This window comes from Mytilinidion resinicola (assembly GCF_010093595.1).
Source record: "Mytilinidion resinicola strain CBS 304.34 unplaced genomic scaffold BDZ99scaffold_24, whole genome shotgun sequence".
NCBI lineage: Eukaryota > Fungi > Ascomycota > Dothideomycetes > Mytilinidiales > Mytilinidiaceae > Mytilinidion > Mytilinidion resinicola.
The window spans coordinates 516,853-530,803 of record NW_022985460.1 but is presented as its reverse complement, the minus strand read 5'-3'; the positions used below and the strand labels follow the sequence as shown (position 1 = coordinate 530,803).

Genomic DNA, 13,951 nt, shown 5'->3' with positions numbered 1-13,951 from the left:
CTATTCAGATTAAGTCGAATGTGCTGAGACACGACGACTCGGCTGATATTTATCCATAGGACTCAGGTTAAATTGATGTGAACTCTGATTTCTATAGACGTCTAGCTAGTTGTATATATACTAGGGGAAGGAAGGGGGCCACCCCCAGGGTGGCGCGCTAGTAAGTTCAGATGAGCCCTGCACAGCTGAGGCTTCAGCTCGGTTCTCTACAGCTGATGTTCGGAGAGTAGCTTTCTGGCATATGAGTTGTTGATCCTAGGTTGTAGTGCTGCAACCTGAGTATAGGTGCATTCAGCACGAATCCTGGTCATGGGTTTATGTCTCCATATTTTCATTGCTCAATGGCTAGCTCTACCTATGAGGATCAAGGAAATTTATCCTTGATCATTTCGTTTAACTAGATGATAGTGGAAAGATTCGCGTGTTCCACTTTCCGGTGAAATCGGATGTGATATATTTCCGCAAATCAAAGGAAACTCCGGACCTGGAAAACTATGAAACCCCCTAGCAACTCTCAGATCACCGTAGCTGTGTATCCGTAGCTCATTGGATAAGTAAGGGGCCGTCCCTATCGTGATCAGGGTGTACCTTCGTCGTCCAGTCCAGTACTATCTGCAGTCTTCTTCCTCCACATCGCCATGGCCGCCGCCATATGCTTTTCCTCTTCCTTTGTGCCATGGATAGAGAATTCAAGCCATTCAGGAAGCTTCTGATCTTTCAGAGTATAGCACTTCAGAAGCCCGACAGTTCGTTTCAGTGATGCCTCTGGTGATGAGTTGCCATCGAGGTCGATAAGATTGTCAGCCCACCGCAATTTGTACTGGACGTGGTTCGTGGCCGGCATCCATTCGCGAACCTTGTTGAGGTGGTCGCAGAATGCACCTGGCCAATTTTGCAGGCTTTCCCAGTAGACGCCGTACTCTACTCGTCGGACAAGGGTGTTGTAGGGGCTTGGAACGAACTTAATCTCGTGATCGCGGAAGGAATGAATGGCTTGTGGTCGGCCAACGAACCTGTTGCAGCTGTAGAAGACCTTCTCGCATTCGGCGTAGAGCTGACGACAGACACAGAATATTTGCGTGAATGGGCGGCATTTGTCGACTCCGCTGTCGCTACTATCATGCGCCTCGTCGAATTCAAGGCTAAATTCGAGCAAATCTTCACGGGCGCAAATGGATCCTTCGCAAACGAGAGCTTCTTTGTAGATGATCTCCCGGATTTCAAGTGATATGTCGAGCATGCTGATGCGGTCCGAGTCCGCCTTTTGCGACGGAACCCACTGCAGAAGTTCCATTTTACGCTCTTCTGTAAGGGGCTCAGGCTTGCGCTGTCGTACGAGCGGGTAAGAATCATTGCTACTGTCGGAGTCTGAGGATTCGATTTCGATGTGAGATTCGTCCAAGTCTTCCGAGTCGTTCAAGTCGCTTGGGTCGGCCTGATCTTCCTCGCTATCCGAGTCCAAGGACTCATCCACACTTTCGGTGTCAGTCAAGTCGTCCTCGGGATCAGATTCAAGTGAAGGCTCCTCGGTGTCGAGTTGGTTGGCATCATTTGTGCTTCCAGCGTCGGTCATGTAGTCCTCAGAATCAACGTGAAGTGAGGTCTCTTCGGCGTCCCGCTGGATCGCCTCATGTTCGTTGCCGACCTCTTTGAGGCGATTCTTTTGGTCCGGATCCGCCATCGTAAGCTGCTCGTGAAGATTGATGATCAAAGACTTGCAGTAGAGCACTACCTTGATGTCAAGAGTGTTGTTAGAGGCTTGCAGTTGTCAGACAGATGAAAGAAGAAAGGTAGGGAGAAAGTAAGAAAGGAAGGTAAAGCGTGGAGAGTTATAGTAATGGGAAATACTGAAGTGAGATTGGGTGCAGTACCAAGACATAAGTTTGGGCACTCCTTGAACCTGCTTGGGTACCCCGTTAGGCCCTGGAAACTACGAATACGATGTAAAGATCAACGCAGTGGATGGTAGACTACCTTTTGACCAACTTAAGACATCTTAGCCAGAGCACTCCTTACAGTGGTCTTGAGAGAGCAAGAGCGGCCCAGTAGAACCAGAGCAGTGGTATATCCATGTGCCCAGATTAATGACCTAGTACTACACCCTCTCGGTTGCTAGATATCATGTTTAGGAGTAGCTCGGTTAGACAGCTGATCGGTCAAGAGCGCTCTCAGGAGCACAGCCTCCACCGCATCGAACTTTACATTCTAATGTAAGGCTTATCACTCTCACGTTCATAGATTTGAAGAACGAGCTATGAAAATTTTGTATACAAAGATTGTATTTGGAGTTGATTGAAGTTGTCCCTACCAAATTCGTCTGGCTTCCTTTTCGCTATGATGAGAAAATTCGCAGATAGAAAGTTCGAGGGACCAGGCTTCCAACCGCCGTTTGCATCAGAACTTGTAGCTGAGAGTGTGCAAAACACAATCTACTCAGAGATGATGTAGTCGCCACGCATCGACGTGATTCTTCGATGACTTCGAGCGGTTATTCTCCCCTATGCCCCTCAAAGGTCTTCCCTGCCATTGACGTGGCTCAAATGGAGCTGGTGGACAGAGACATTGGCCTCCTTGCACCTCTTCTTGAGTTCTTTCCACACAGGAATCCAGAAGGACTCCTCATGGGAAGCTAATTCGAAGTGGAACCAATTGGGTAAAGCGTTCTCGCCGATTTCCTGGGCCAATATCTTCACAGCCTGATCCATTAAGAGTGTGTTTAGATCAAGCCGGTCCCAACGGGCCGCTCGGTCTAGAAAGATGCATTTGAGCTTGAGTTGTACATGCTTTACCTTAGGGAAGGCATTGCCGATAATTTTGATGGCTCCATTTACCGCAGCTGACACGGGTCCATCGAAGCGGGTACACTAACTCAACTTCAGATCCAGACTGTGCACAAGCGAGGAATACGGCGTCGGTACAACCTCCAAGGCCTCATCAAGAGTGATTTCGCTGCTTGTCATATCTCCTTCGACAAGGACCATGTATTTTTTGGCCATGAATGTATTCGTGCTGTAATATATCGCTTGGCCCTCAGCTTGGGTCTGGCGGCAAACAGCAAATAACGCATAGTTCGGAAGCTCCTTTCATGGGTAGAAAGAGTATTCGGGTAAATTTGGCTTCCAAGCCGGTCTGAGAAGGACGGGCTCTTTGGCGAGAGCCTCCCTGTAAACCATGTTGCGAATCTCAAGGGCTAAGTCGAGGAACGATATGCGGTCCGGGTCAGCTTTCTGCGATGGTTTCCATTTTAGGCCCTCCTCTCTGAACTGCTGCGTGATTGCGGCGGAGTTGACGTTGGGTTCAGGTACGGCAGCATGATTGTCGCTTTCGGTGTCCCATTTGATTTCGAACAGGTAATCCTCCGGGTCAGGCTCGACAGCGCCGTCTTCTCGATTTGAGTCCGCCATGCCTGCGAGCTCGGCAAAGTCAGTATAAGTGGCAGGATATAGAAAGTTAGGTCGGTACTTACTCCAGGAAGAACCTTCAGACAGGAGACAGAAATAGAGAATGAAGAAGGTAAGGTAGTGGAGTGCGTGGAGCGAAGAACCGAAGATGGAGGCCTGTCGCGGTGAAGTGGCCACGCTACGCAAGCAGCACGTGGCAGATCAGGTCACGTCACCGTTAAGATGCAGATGATGAGGCACGGAAGAAGGGAAGGAAGGAATCGAGAGTAAGTAGAGGCTGTTGAGAATCATGTGTAAACATTTCCTCTAGCTGCCTCAGACGGCGCCATCACCAATTATCGTTTCTTCGATACTGATTCGAGTAGTTAGGACGAAAGTCGTAACTCGATCCCAGGGTATACACTTCAATCTACATTACCCCTAGCCAATGAGATGTGCCTTTCCTTGCTTGTAGGCGGTACCCTGGCTCCTCCATCTTTCCAGAGCATCTACGAGGTGCTTATGATAGAAACCAACTCCCTCGATGGTGACCCCAAACCCCTCAGGAATCTCATCCCAGCCGGTCAATTCTCTCCACAAACCGATTCCAGGATTGGAATGCTCTTCTCGGGATGTAAAGTTCTCGAAGTGAGCAGAAGAGGGGTAGTCCCAGAGCTTGATCTCAACATGTGCGGAGGGAAACCATCTCCGTACCATGTCGATGTAGGTGCGAAACTGGTTTGGGCGACAATACACATGTCTGAAGTCGAAAGAGTATTGGACTTGACGGACAAGGTCCTTGTAAGGAGCGGGCACCATCATAGCGTATCGGCCAGCCAGTTCGAAGGCAAACATTCGGCGAGTGGTGAAGGTGTTGATGCCGTAATAGACCTTTTGTGCTTCGGCGCTTATCTGACGACAAACATCAAAAAGAGCCACGTTTGGTTGAGCTTTGCGGTTGTTCTTGTTGATGTATCGTTCTTCAGGATTGTCGGGAAGCCAGTTGCAAGTCAACTCCTCGCAGACGAGAGCCTCTTTGTATATCATTTCCCGCAGTTCGAGGGAGAGGCCCAGGAAGCTGATACGATTGGGGTCGGCGGTGTTCGAGGCTTCCCACTCCAGCCCTGCCGATTTACGTCGCTCTGTACGATTTGTCGAGGCGTCTTCCAATGCAGCGTTGAGTCTCTTCTCCACCGTAGCGAGGTCACTCATGTCCCAATGCGCCATCGCGGCTTGCCCTGCGAATTCGACCACATCAGTGCCCACTCAAGACTCTCAGTTAAGGCGCAGGACATTACCGCGAGCGGAACCTCCAGATCTGAGGTCCCTTCTGGTCGCGGTGGAAGAGGTTGGATGACGGAGAATTGAACGAACGGGTGAAGTGAAGTGGGGCATCAGATGCTTAGCGCGCTAACCGCGAACGCGCCTACGGTTCTCCTAGACCATACAGCACATGGCACTAGCAGGATAGTGGGCATTGAGGAGGGCTTGGGAACACAGTGCGGTAGCTTGAAACAAAAGAAAACAAAGGAACAGTATATTATTTTGAGGAGAGAAACTCCCCAAAAACACACACGTTAAAGACAAGCATCACGACACAAACGAGATCACAATGTCCACAACCAAGCTTACGAAGAATGAATGATGAAAGAGGTGGATTGAAGGAAGTCACCCCCGCCAAGAGAACTGGCAAGTAGTCATACTAATTGTTAGAGGGCGTACATCTTCATGCCGATTTGTCCACGATTGTATGACCTTCAGCCCAAGCCCTTCCAGACACTAAGCGACCCGTCCTGCCGTTGATGTCGAATCCGTCCACTAGACGTTGGTGAACTTCCCACTCTCTTTCAAAGCCTCCCAGACTGGCTGCCAACCATAGGTCTGCCACTCGCGCTGAGACTCAGAGAAGCTGAGCTTGAACCATTCTGGTAAAGCTAGCTCTAGACCAAGCGCGCTAGCCAAGAGATCCACTGCACGCTCCACGGGGATCTCGCGTGGATTGACTTTTGATAGCGTTGGGTGGCAATAGAAACTAGCACAGTTGATTCTGAAATCCACGCGAGCAGCATTGGGAGTTGCCGAGATTTTCGGAAACGCCGCGGTGATCATGGCGACGGCATTCTTAGTCGCCTTTGTCAAGGGACCATCCGAATAGCAAGACCAGGTTATGGAAAGGTCCAGTCGCCTAACCAACGACGAGTATGGCTCGGGGACGATGACACAGGCGCATCGGAATGGGTCGTAGAATTTCCTCAGGATAGTGCAGTAATTGTCGCGGCAGTTGGGATCTTCGAGTAGGATCATACGAAAATCGTCCAAGGTTCCGCCCTCTTGTATGAACGTGGTCTCCTGGTAATAGACCTGCTGCGCCTCGGCTCGCAGCTGCTGGCAAACGGAGAAGAGCACGAACAACGGCGGATCATAGTACGGGGAGAAAACGAATCGGGGTCCTTCTCCGCAGTACGAGTACATGTCGCGCTCTACGTCACCTCTAAGCAAGCTTGCTCTGTATACCTCGTCCCAGACCTCACGGGGACAGTCGAGGAAGCTGATCCGATTGCAGTCGGCCTTCTTCGATGGTTTCCACACCAGGCCGGCCTCCCTAAATTCTTCGGTGATTGGAGTTGGTTCGTCGTCGGAAGTGATGTCGATATCCGTCATCTCGTCCTCATCATGGCCCTCTGGTTCTAGATCCGCCATCCTGGCCTGCCTTGTTCATTCAACCAAGTCAGCACAGCTCCACAATCTCCAGCTTTTGAAGTCTAATGTACCTTGCGGAACCGCAAGATCTGAGGCCTGTTGAGTGGTTGATGTGAGGATGAAGAACCGAAAGTGAGCGGGGGTCAGCAGCTTTATAGTCCAGCATGACGACAGAGCATGTGACTCCAAGAGCAAGGCTCGTAGTGAAGGTCTAGAGTGAAGGAAAAGTCTTAGCAGAGGACGATGCTCACCTGCAACCGAGCCTGCACTCCGCGATTGAGAGTAAATGAATGCAAGTTTGGGAGATAATGGAGATGGAGATAGACGGGAAATATTTGATTTAGAAGATAATTAAAATTTCCTGATCTCGCAGAGAGCAAACCTCGTCAAGCGTCCTCACAGCAGGATCGAGGTCCCAAGTGAGATGCAAGACGCACGCTCGTTTCCATTATACGAAGCATAGCTACTTTCCTAGCTGCTCTCATCCCCAAGACTCCTAATAATACCTAAAATCCGAAGCCTTTATTCCAGGCTGAAATTATCCCGAACCGACCAAAACGCCATTCCATGTACGCTGCAATACCAAAGCCAGTTACGCATCCGACATGAGCTCCACAGGCGGCCTAGATGTCTTCGTCGTCTTGCCTTGCGCTCTCTCCAGCGCAATCGCGCCCTCGACCCCTTCCATCGCATCCACGGGACTCAGCGCCGGCGTCAGCGTGGTATCCTCGACCTCAATCGCGGGCAAATCCGGGCTGTCTCCATGGTCCTCGGGGTGATACACAATCGTCGAGCTCCGACTCCTCCGCTTGACACCAGGACTCGCCTCCGAATTCCCGTCCTCATTTATTGGGCTCGACGCGTCAATGTGCGCAGCCCTTAGCTTCGCAAGCGCGCTCGCCAGATCCTCAGCATGGACCATCTTGTTCGGCTCGCTCTCGTTGTGCATTTCCCAGCCGTGGGGCGGGGACGGTGGCGGGCTGATGAAGAAGAGTTTGTCGGCTTTAGGGAGCGGCAGGTGCTGGTCGGTGGGCTTGATGGGGGTATGCTGGCCGAAGTAGATGCGGATGCGGTGGCCCATGAGGGTCTCGCCGTCGAGGGTCTGGCGGATGAGGATGGCCGCTGGGATGTCGAGGAAGGAGACGACGATGCGGCGGAAGGATTTGAGGGGTGCCCAGGTGTGGATGGGAGCATGTTGGTTTATAAGGTCTTGTATTTGGATGAGGTTCGCTGGGTGGAATATCTCAGGTTCGAGGAGGTTCTGGTGGAATTGTTAGGGACGTCGTTGAAGGGTGAGGTGGCGATACAAAGGGGAAACTCGGAGATTCTGCTGTTGCTATCTGAAGGAGTACTTACTGTGATTATGAGAGTATTAGAGGGGGGAGACGGCTGGATCAGTTGAGGGAGATCGGAGAGGTCCAGAGTGAGTGGCGATTTGTTCTCATCCCTTGAGGAATTCCGCGAGGTGTTTAGAGATGGTAAATCGACGGCCATTTTGATAGTTGAGGGGTGATCTCCGCCACAAGAATCTTATGCAGTAGCAGGTAGAGGAGAAGGAGGTCTGTAGGCTTGGTGGTGGTGAGAGCAAAGACAGAAAGAAGGCGGAAGATTTATGTATACCATGTGGTGGTTGCGGGGGCTTAGCGGCGACGACGAGGCACAGGGGAGCGTCCAATGACTGCTCAGCCATGGCCGGCCTTCTCGGGCCTGTCATTCTGGATTCTTTTGCACTGCCCCAAAACACAAATCACACGAACCCCAAATCCCCCCGGCGCATCATTGTCCGCGTTTGCGTGGCTCCAAGGACTCAGTGCTGCAACTGCCGCTGGCCGCTGGCGTCTCGCCCAGGATCACGGGACGAAATGCGTACTGTGGGACTCTTCTGGCCATGCTACAAAGATCGTGGAATATACCCCTGGGTCGGGAACGCCCCTCGCACTACTGGGGTTCCTATCATTTGCGCCGACTCCTTGCAGGCGCAGTCCGAGAAGCAATAGTTACAAAGGGGCCTCGTGTGGATACATTGGGTCCTTCGCGCCTCAGAGTCCACATGAGGCTTCGTGAACCTTCTCCGCCTCCGTTGCAGGCAAGGCTTTGCTACACGCCTTGTCGCCAACACCTACCAAGGCCGAATAGCATTTCGGCCGAAGCCTCCAAGGCGTGTGGTAAGGTCATATCGGCGGCGACCGGCGGATGAGAAGTGTACCAAGGTTTGGTGGCGAAGCATGCTATCGTCACAATGTTTCCCGGGGTTGCGGACGTCGCTTCTTCCGTGATGTGGAAACAGGAAACAGCTGTTCAAAGGGGTTTGCAAGGCACATTTGTGTGAGACGACGCCGCAATAACTTACTCCTTAAGATCTTACATGAGTGTCCTAGTAAGCATATACGACGATTCTAAACGACCGCTAAACCGGACATCCAATGTTTTCTACCACTTCATCGTTTCAGAGTGTTTTGATATGATGATGCAGGCTAACTATCTCGTAAATCCATGAAGTGATCAACGAAAGTCCATAGAGTCGCTATGTGAAGCATGCGCGCAGGTCGCCAATCCACGTGGAAACCTTCGGTTTCCGAGAAATATTTGTATCCGATCTGGTCGGTGGCATGTCAAAGCCACTGTTACATACCATAGTAGGAACTCCAGACCTTTGTGATCCTCCAACTTGAACTTGATGAATGAAGTGGAGTTTGAGACGGACAGTCACGTGATAATACCTCGGAGAATCGTTGCGGCGAGACCCGACGACTGCGGCTCAAAGCAGTCGACGACAAAGATTCACGATCCAGCTTCCAAATCCTCACACAGCCTCACCTCCGCCTTCCACCTCAGCTGCGTCCGCACCGGGAGCTAACACGTGCTTACGCGATCGGCTGAGCACTTTCAGTGTCTGCCCAAAACACCAACCTCAGTCCACGGTCCCGCCTCCTTTGTCCCCGTGCGTGTCTCTCACCTCCGCCGCCATCATGGACCCCTACGACATGGAAGGCGGCGCAATCAACGTGCGATTCCTTAATGTACAGCCTCTCCTCTCTCTCAGTCTTCAGCCGTATGCTAACAGATTTGCCCAGGCCGACAGCACACGCGCCAACTTCCTGATCCAGAACTTCGACCTCGCCACGGCCAACTCGCTGCGGCGGGTTATGCTCGCCGAAGTTCCCACTATAGCCATCGATGTCGTCGAGGTCCTTGACAACACCTCCGTCCTTGCCGACGAGTTCATCTGCCACCGCCTCGGACTGATTCCACTAAATAGCACCAACGTCGACGACCTTCTGGCCTCGCGCGACTGCGACTGCGATGGTTACTGCGAGCTATGCAGCGTCGTTCTCATGCTCGACGCGAAGTGTACTGGAAATGACATAATGAAGGTGTATGCGCGCGACTTGGTGGTCTCGGAGGGCCGACCAAATGAAGAGATTGGCCTACCAGTCATCACGGACCCAGATGGACTAGGAAGCATAATCGTGAAGCTGAGGAGAGGCCAGAGCATCAAGATGAAGTGTGTTGCCAAGAAAGGGATTGCGAAGGAGCACGCGAAGTGGGCGCCCAGTGCGGCAATCGGGTTTGAGTACGACCCGAACAACAAGCTGCGACATCTGGATTACTGGTTTGAGGAAGATCCGATAAAGGAGTGGTGAGTGACATCTAGAACAAGTCATCAAGATGGAAATTAGCATGTTTGCTTATTTTGCTAGGCCCAAAAACGAGGAGAACGCAAACATCGATGGCATCCCGCAAGAGGGCGAGCCGTTCGATTACGACGCTGTCCCCACCCGTTTCTTCTTCGATGTAGAAACAGTCGGTGGCCTTGAGCCTGACCAGATTGTACTCCAGGGCATCAAAGTCCTACAGCGCAAACTTGCCGGCATAATCGGTGATCTTACTGGTACAGAAGAGACGAATGGTGTGGACGGCTATGGCGGTGGCCAAAGTCCGCAGATGAATGGCGGGCAGGGCTATGGAGCTCCGGAACAGGGCTACACGACGCCGTATGGTAACACGAGCACATGGGGTGGTGGCGGAGGTACCACGCCGTATGGCGCGACGCCGTATGGTGGCGGCGGTGGGAATCCGTGGTGAGGCGTGGTTCATGCAGCGACCATCACACATTTGCACATCTGTATATTGCGCTACATCCTAGGCTTCCTAGAGACTGGGCCTTCGGTTTGGACGGACCCTAGCGGGTTTTACTCACAACACTTATGGCGAGGATTCTTTTTCGGCGTTTAGAGGTGGCAGTCACCAAAAGAGTGCATCCTAAGGCGTTCACTGGAGTCACGGAACGTGCCCCAGGTAGTCGAGTATGGCGTGGCTCAAGGGGCCAAGTTAGGTTTGAATGCTCCCAAAAGTCTTTCAGCCTCCACCTAGTCTAATATTAAGAGAGACTAAACTCAAATCGAATTAGATCATATTCGTTGAAGTTCCCTCACAGTATCTCCCACCTCCAGAATGCTATCCGATCGAATGTCTCAAAAGTCTTCGTCGCGGCTTTCACCCGAACAAGATAGTTTCAACAAATCTGGGGTCAGTTAAAATGACCCATTGGAACAGCAACAATTGTAAGACTTCGTCAGCCAACCGTCACTTCACGTCTACCCTACGTTATCCCGTACCTACTAAATCTATCATTTTTCTATCAGTATAACGTTCATTTATCCACACAACCCTCCATAATCTCCTTCCAAAGCTTCCATATCTCCCTTCTTCTCTATATTGTACTTTCCTTACGCTAGGAAGTCACAAATCTTCTTATAGCTACACAATGGTGTCTTCAATTGGGGTGAAAGTGTATCGTGAGCACCTCATCATGGCTGAAGAATGTTGTTGAATTCACCATTAGACGTTCACAACTGAAGCTCCGGAACTTATAACGGAGTGTCAACTCCCTTCTCAGTCTCTATAACGTAGGTGATGGGGTTATAACGGTGGAGGTATTTATTACGGTGGTCTAAGCTTGTACATGAATTCGGAATCTGTGCACCTGTTAAGCTTTTTTTTAATGTTCGGAAACGTAATAACTACCTCCACCGTAATAAACCCATCACCTACGTTAGTTCCATCACACAACATCCCACACACCGTAACCCATTTCTTCTCATCACAACTGTTCCCAACACAACGATGTCCAACCCAAGCCTTAACAACACAACCCTCACAAATATAATGCCACCCGCGGACCGCAACATGTTCGCTCGGACTCCACGAGTTAGGAATCTTAACCTCAGTATCCTGCCAACAGTCCTGGGGCTAAATCCGAATGCACCCGAGCAAGATCCTCGGCTGCTCCCTGCAGCGGAGAAATTGCAGGAGTACCGTTACCGGGCCCGCTTACTCGCGGCAGTTTTCGAGTACATCGCGCCAATGTTTGAGGACACCGATCCCTCTTCGCGTCCCTTGGATTTCTACCACGCGATCTTTGCTGCAACCCACCCAGAGCTTGTGCAGCACTTTCCTGTGAAGCTCATGATTCCACTATCTCGTTCTGCTCAGGCAGTCATTGCTGAGCTTTGCGAGCACTACGGTGCGACCGAAGCGCGACGAGCGACGTATACCTAGCACGAAGCAGAAAAGCACTGGTACAATGGTCGCAAAATACTTCGCGAGCTACACAAAGATATTGAGACAGTCGCGAAGGCCAATTTCCAACTCGACTCTAGGCTTGTGAATGAAGCCTTTTCCTCTGACGAGTGGGTATATTGCGGCTGGCAAGCCGGTGATGGACCTCCAACCAACTATGACGACATCGCCCGAGAGTTGGATGGTTCGTCTGGGAGCACTATCGTCCCTTGCGAATTCCCCAATGATGAACCCGAGTGTAGCATGTGCTTCGAGAACCTCGACAATAGCGAGAAATACCGCGCTGTCAGCACCGAATGCCAGCATATCTTTGGTGCGCACTGCCTCCGCACCTGGATTGTTGAGAACTTCAAGACCACAATTCCCCTTTGCCCTAAGTGCAGACGCCCCTTGTTTCATGTCCAACCAGGTCGCGAAATGCAGTGCAAGCTAGCGAACATGACTTGGGCCGAACTCGAGCAGCTACTAGCAGGATAAGCTAAGCTTGAAAACGTAGCGATCATGTTGCAGACGGGAAGCAAGACGAGCACTTTCACCGTCCGCAGAGCCTATCATCCAACGAAAGATTAATAGCCAGGACGAGTAGTCAGGAGACTGCTTCAGTGATCGGAGAATAAGCTGAATATGCCAGACTAGGTCCCCTAAACACAAAGCGTTAAATATGGATGGTACTTGTACAGTCGCTAACGAAACTGGCTTCCCCTCAATAGATTTTGCACCACCGCTCTGCGACTGAATGCTTGGCACCCCACCTTGCGTCACACGTATCTGGTAAAGCGCTGTAGTGCTGCCGAACCTCCTCAGTACTACAGTAAAAGTTGCGTCCTCAGCTGCTACCAAAGGTCGCGGAAGAAGATATCGGATCCAATCGAAATTAGCACGAGCGCTGCCCACACGCCAGAAACCCTCGTTTTCGCAACTGACTCTGCTGGGTCGGCAATCCCGAAGAACACCACCGAGGCCCCACAGTATCTGGCCACAGGTCAGTTCAACCACTTGTGGATTCCTGCGGGGTTTGCGCCAGTCTTTGAACGGTTTAACTAGACTAACTCGCCAAGACAGATCGAGCTCCATGCGAAAATGGACGATGCAATGAGATTTACTCATCAACCGATCTCAGCCTCAGGGATTCGTCTATTTACGTTTCATCCTCTATCATCCCATCAGCAAGTGCGGTGCACGCTGAAGTACGCCGACCTCGACTCGGAGCACGAATATACTGTAGTGTCCTGGGATCACAACGATAGTGGTGAGGGAACGGCTATCATCTTGGAAAGAAGGACCTATGCTGTTCCAAAGAGTATACATCACTTTTTACAGTGGGCACAGCAGAGCAAAAGGAAATCCCTGTTTTACAACCCCAACCTGCACTTGCCCAGCCCCTTCTGCTCACGTGACTCCGTGCCGCTATGGTCAGCTCACCCTTGCTCACCTTTTACTCACCTTTTACTCACCAGCTGCGGCGCAGCCTTAACTCTGTCACTATGTCGAACCGAGACAAGAAGGGCAAAGCGAAGGAAGAGCCTCAACTTGAGAAGTCTGATCGTGAAAAATCTCGTCAAGCTCATGTCGAAACACTTGAGATACTTTCCGAGATCTCTGCGTTCTTGGTATGCTTATCCGATCGATTTATCTAATCGATTCATGTAGCTATATTAATTTTGCCCATAGGAAACCGGTCTCACGGATTCACAGATAGCGTATTGCGCATCATTAATAGGACGAGGAGTTAACCCTGAAGCTCTAGCGGTAAGTATCTCACCCGATGAATTATTGCTTTAATTATAACCGATACATAATTTGCCTATACAGGAAGTCATCAGGACTCTGAGAACTCAGTACCCAGAGCGAGAGACAGGTTCCAAAGATTCGAACTGAGATTACTGCGCATTTTAGAGGTCGATACTAGATCCTGGGTGCTCATAGCAAACCCAGCCATGTATCTTCGACGGGCAAAGTTATCTCTATAGGCGAGAACGGTCACCGACTTATAAGCACGTTATACGCCTCGCCGTCCAAAACCAGCGCTGTAAGGTAGGAAGCGTCAGGCCATTCTAATATATATGGACAATGGGCAATGGTACAGGAAGAGGATACTAGGCCAGTTAGAAGTAACAGCGATATGCCATCTTAATTACAGGACGCGGGGCAATTACAGTGGCATTATAAAATCCAAATATATATTTCAAAATCACTCAGGGTTTCCGGCCTACGTGCCTAGCCAATTACAACTTCTACAGAGAGGGGTTGGGGTACGGTGGCCTACCCTGCCTACCGCTGCCTACTGC

At 51.0% G+C, this 13,951-nt stretch overlaps 8 protein-coding genes across 8 annotated transcripts; 3 read left to right on the top strand and 5 right to left on the bottom strand.

Moving 5' to 3' along the window:
• Nucleotides 1–577: 577 nt before the first annotated feature.
• Nucleotides 578–1,681, bottom strand: BDZ99DRAFT_526116 (uncharacterized protein; the record flags this gene model as incomplete). Its single annotated transcript, XM_033726099.1, has 1 exon — nucleotides 578–1,681. One exon carries the CDS (start codon nucleotides 1,679–1,681, stop codon nucleotides 578–580), a length of 1,104 nt encoding a protein of 367 aa, XP_033571041.1.
• Nucleotides 1,682–2,290: 609 nt separating this feature from the next.
• Nucleotides 2,291–3,404, bottom strand: BDZ99DRAFT_575727 (uncharacterized protein; the record flags this gene model as incomplete). The annotated part of the gene is made up of 3 exons (XM_033728503.1): nucleotides 2,291–2,864; nucleotides 2,919–3,080; nucleotides 3,141–3,404. 3 exons carry the CDS (start codon nucleotides 3,402–3,404, stop codon nucleotides 2,508–2,510), a joined length of 783 nt encoding a protein of 260 aa, XP_033571040.1. The 3' UTR covers nucleotides 2,291–2,507.
• A 276-nt stretch (nucleotides 3,405–3,680) lies between these two features.
• Nucleotides 3,681–4,720, bottom strand: BDZ99DRAFT_159418 (uncharacterized protein). Its single transcript, XM_033712855.1, has 2 exons — nucleotides 4,674–4,720; nucleotides 3,681–4,618 (listed from the first exon to the last, which is right to left on the bottom strand). Exon 2 carries the CDS (start codon nucleotides 4,605–4,607, stop codon nucleotides 3,822–3,824), a length of 786 nt encoding a protein of 261 aa, XP_033571039.1. The 5' UTR covers nucleotides 4,608–4,618; nucleotides 4,674–4,720; the 3' UTR covers nucleotides 3,681–3,821.
• A 221-nt stretch (nucleotides 4,721–4,941) lies between these two features.
• BDZ99DRAFT_467789 (uncharacterized protein) lies at nucleotides 4,942–6,319 on the bottom strand. The gene has a single exon (XM_033721098.1). The coding sequence runs from the start codon at nucleotides 6,078–6,080 to the stop codon at nucleotides 5,199–5,201; it is 882 nt and encodes a 293-aa protein (XP_033571038.1). The 5' UTR covers nucleotides 6,081–6,319; the 3' UTR covers nucleotides 4,942–5,198.
• Nucleotides 6,320–6,401: 82 nt separating this feature from the next.
• On the bottom strand, nucleotides 6,402–7,663 carry BDZ99DRAFT_467788 (Calcipressin-domain-containing protein). The gene is made up of 2 exons (XM_033721097.1): nucleotides 7,437–7,663; nucleotides 6,402–7,341 (listed from the first exon to the last, which is right to left on the bottom strand). The coding sequence occupies exons 1-2, from the start codon at nucleotides 7,572–7,574 to the stop codon at nucleotides 6,673–6,675; spliced, it is 807 nt and encodes a 268-aa protein (XP_033571037.1). The 5' UTR covers nucleotides 7,575–7,663; the 3' UTR covers nucleotides 6,402–6,672.
• Nucleotides 7,664–8,881: 1,218 nt separating this feature from the next.
• On the top strand, nucleotides 8,882–10,587 carry BDZ99DRAFT_467787 (DNA-directed RNA polymerase subunit D). The gene is made up of 3 exons (XM_033721096.1): nucleotides 8,882–9,100; nucleotides 9,155–9,720; nucleotides 9,782–10,587. Exons 1-3 carry the CDS (start codon nucleotides 9,050–9,052, stop codon nucleotides 10,164–10,166), a joined length of 1,002 nt encoding a protein of 333 aa, XP_033571036.1. The 5' UTR covers nucleotides 8,882–9,049; the 3' UTR covers nucleotides 10,167–10,587.
• Nucleotides 10,588–11,207: 620 nt separating this feature from the next.
• On the top strand, nucleotides 11,208–12,140 carry BDZ99DRAFT_526110 (uncharacterized protein; the record flags this gene model as incomplete). Its single annotated transcript, XM_033726098.1, has 2 exons — nucleotides 11,208–11,607; nucleotides 11,653–12,140. The coding sequence occupies 2 exons, from the start codon at nucleotides 11,208–11,210 to the stop codon at nucleotides 12,138–12,140; spliced, it is 888 nt and encodes a 295-aa protein (XP_033571035.1).
• A 1,007-nt stretch (nucleotides 12,141–13,147) lies between these two features.
• BDZ99DRAFT_526109 (uncharacterized protein) lies at nucleotides 13,148–13,541 on the top strand (the record flags this gene model as incomplete). Its single annotated transcript, XM_033726097.1, has 3 exons — nucleotides 13,148–13,273; nucleotides 13,335–13,412; nucleotides 13,476–13,541. 3 exons carry the CDS (start codon nucleotides 13,148–13,150, stop codon nucleotides 13,539–13,541), a joined length of 270 nt encoding a protein of 89 aa, XP_033571034.1.
• Between the last annotated feature and the right edge of the window lie 410 nt (nucleotides 13,542–13,951).

Bases quoted from the DNA above. Each gene is read 5' to 3' on its own strand.
- BDZ99DRAFT_159418 (XM_033712855.1), bottom strand. From the start codon at position 4,607: ATGGCGCATTGGGACATGAGTGACCTCGCTACGGTGGAGAAGAGACTC.
- BDZ99DRAFT_467789 (XM_033721098.1), bottom strand. From the start codon at position 6,080: ATGGCGGATCTAGAACCAGAGGGCCATGATGAGGACGAGATGACGGAT.
- BDZ99DRAFT_467788 (XM_033721097.1), bottom strand. From the start codon at position 7,574: ATGGCCGTCGATTTACCATCTCTAAACACCTCGCGGAATTCCTCAAGG. The intron at 7,342-7,436 runs GTAAGTACTCCT...CAATTCCACCAG, and splicing joins CTAATACTCTCATAATCACA to AACCTCCTCGAACCTGAGAT.
- BDZ99DRAFT_467787 (XM_033721096.1), top strand. From the start codon at position 9,050: ATGGACCCCTACGACATGGAAGGCGGCGCAATCAACGTGCGATTCCTT. The intron at 9,101-9,154 runs GTACAGCCTCTC...AGATTTGCCCAG, and splicing joins TCAACGTGCGATTCCTTAAT to GCCGACAGCACACGCGCCAA. The intron at 9,721-9,781 runs GTGAGTGACATC...TTATTTTGCTAG, and splicing joins GAAGATCCGATAAAGGAGTG to GCCCAAAAACGAGGAGAACG.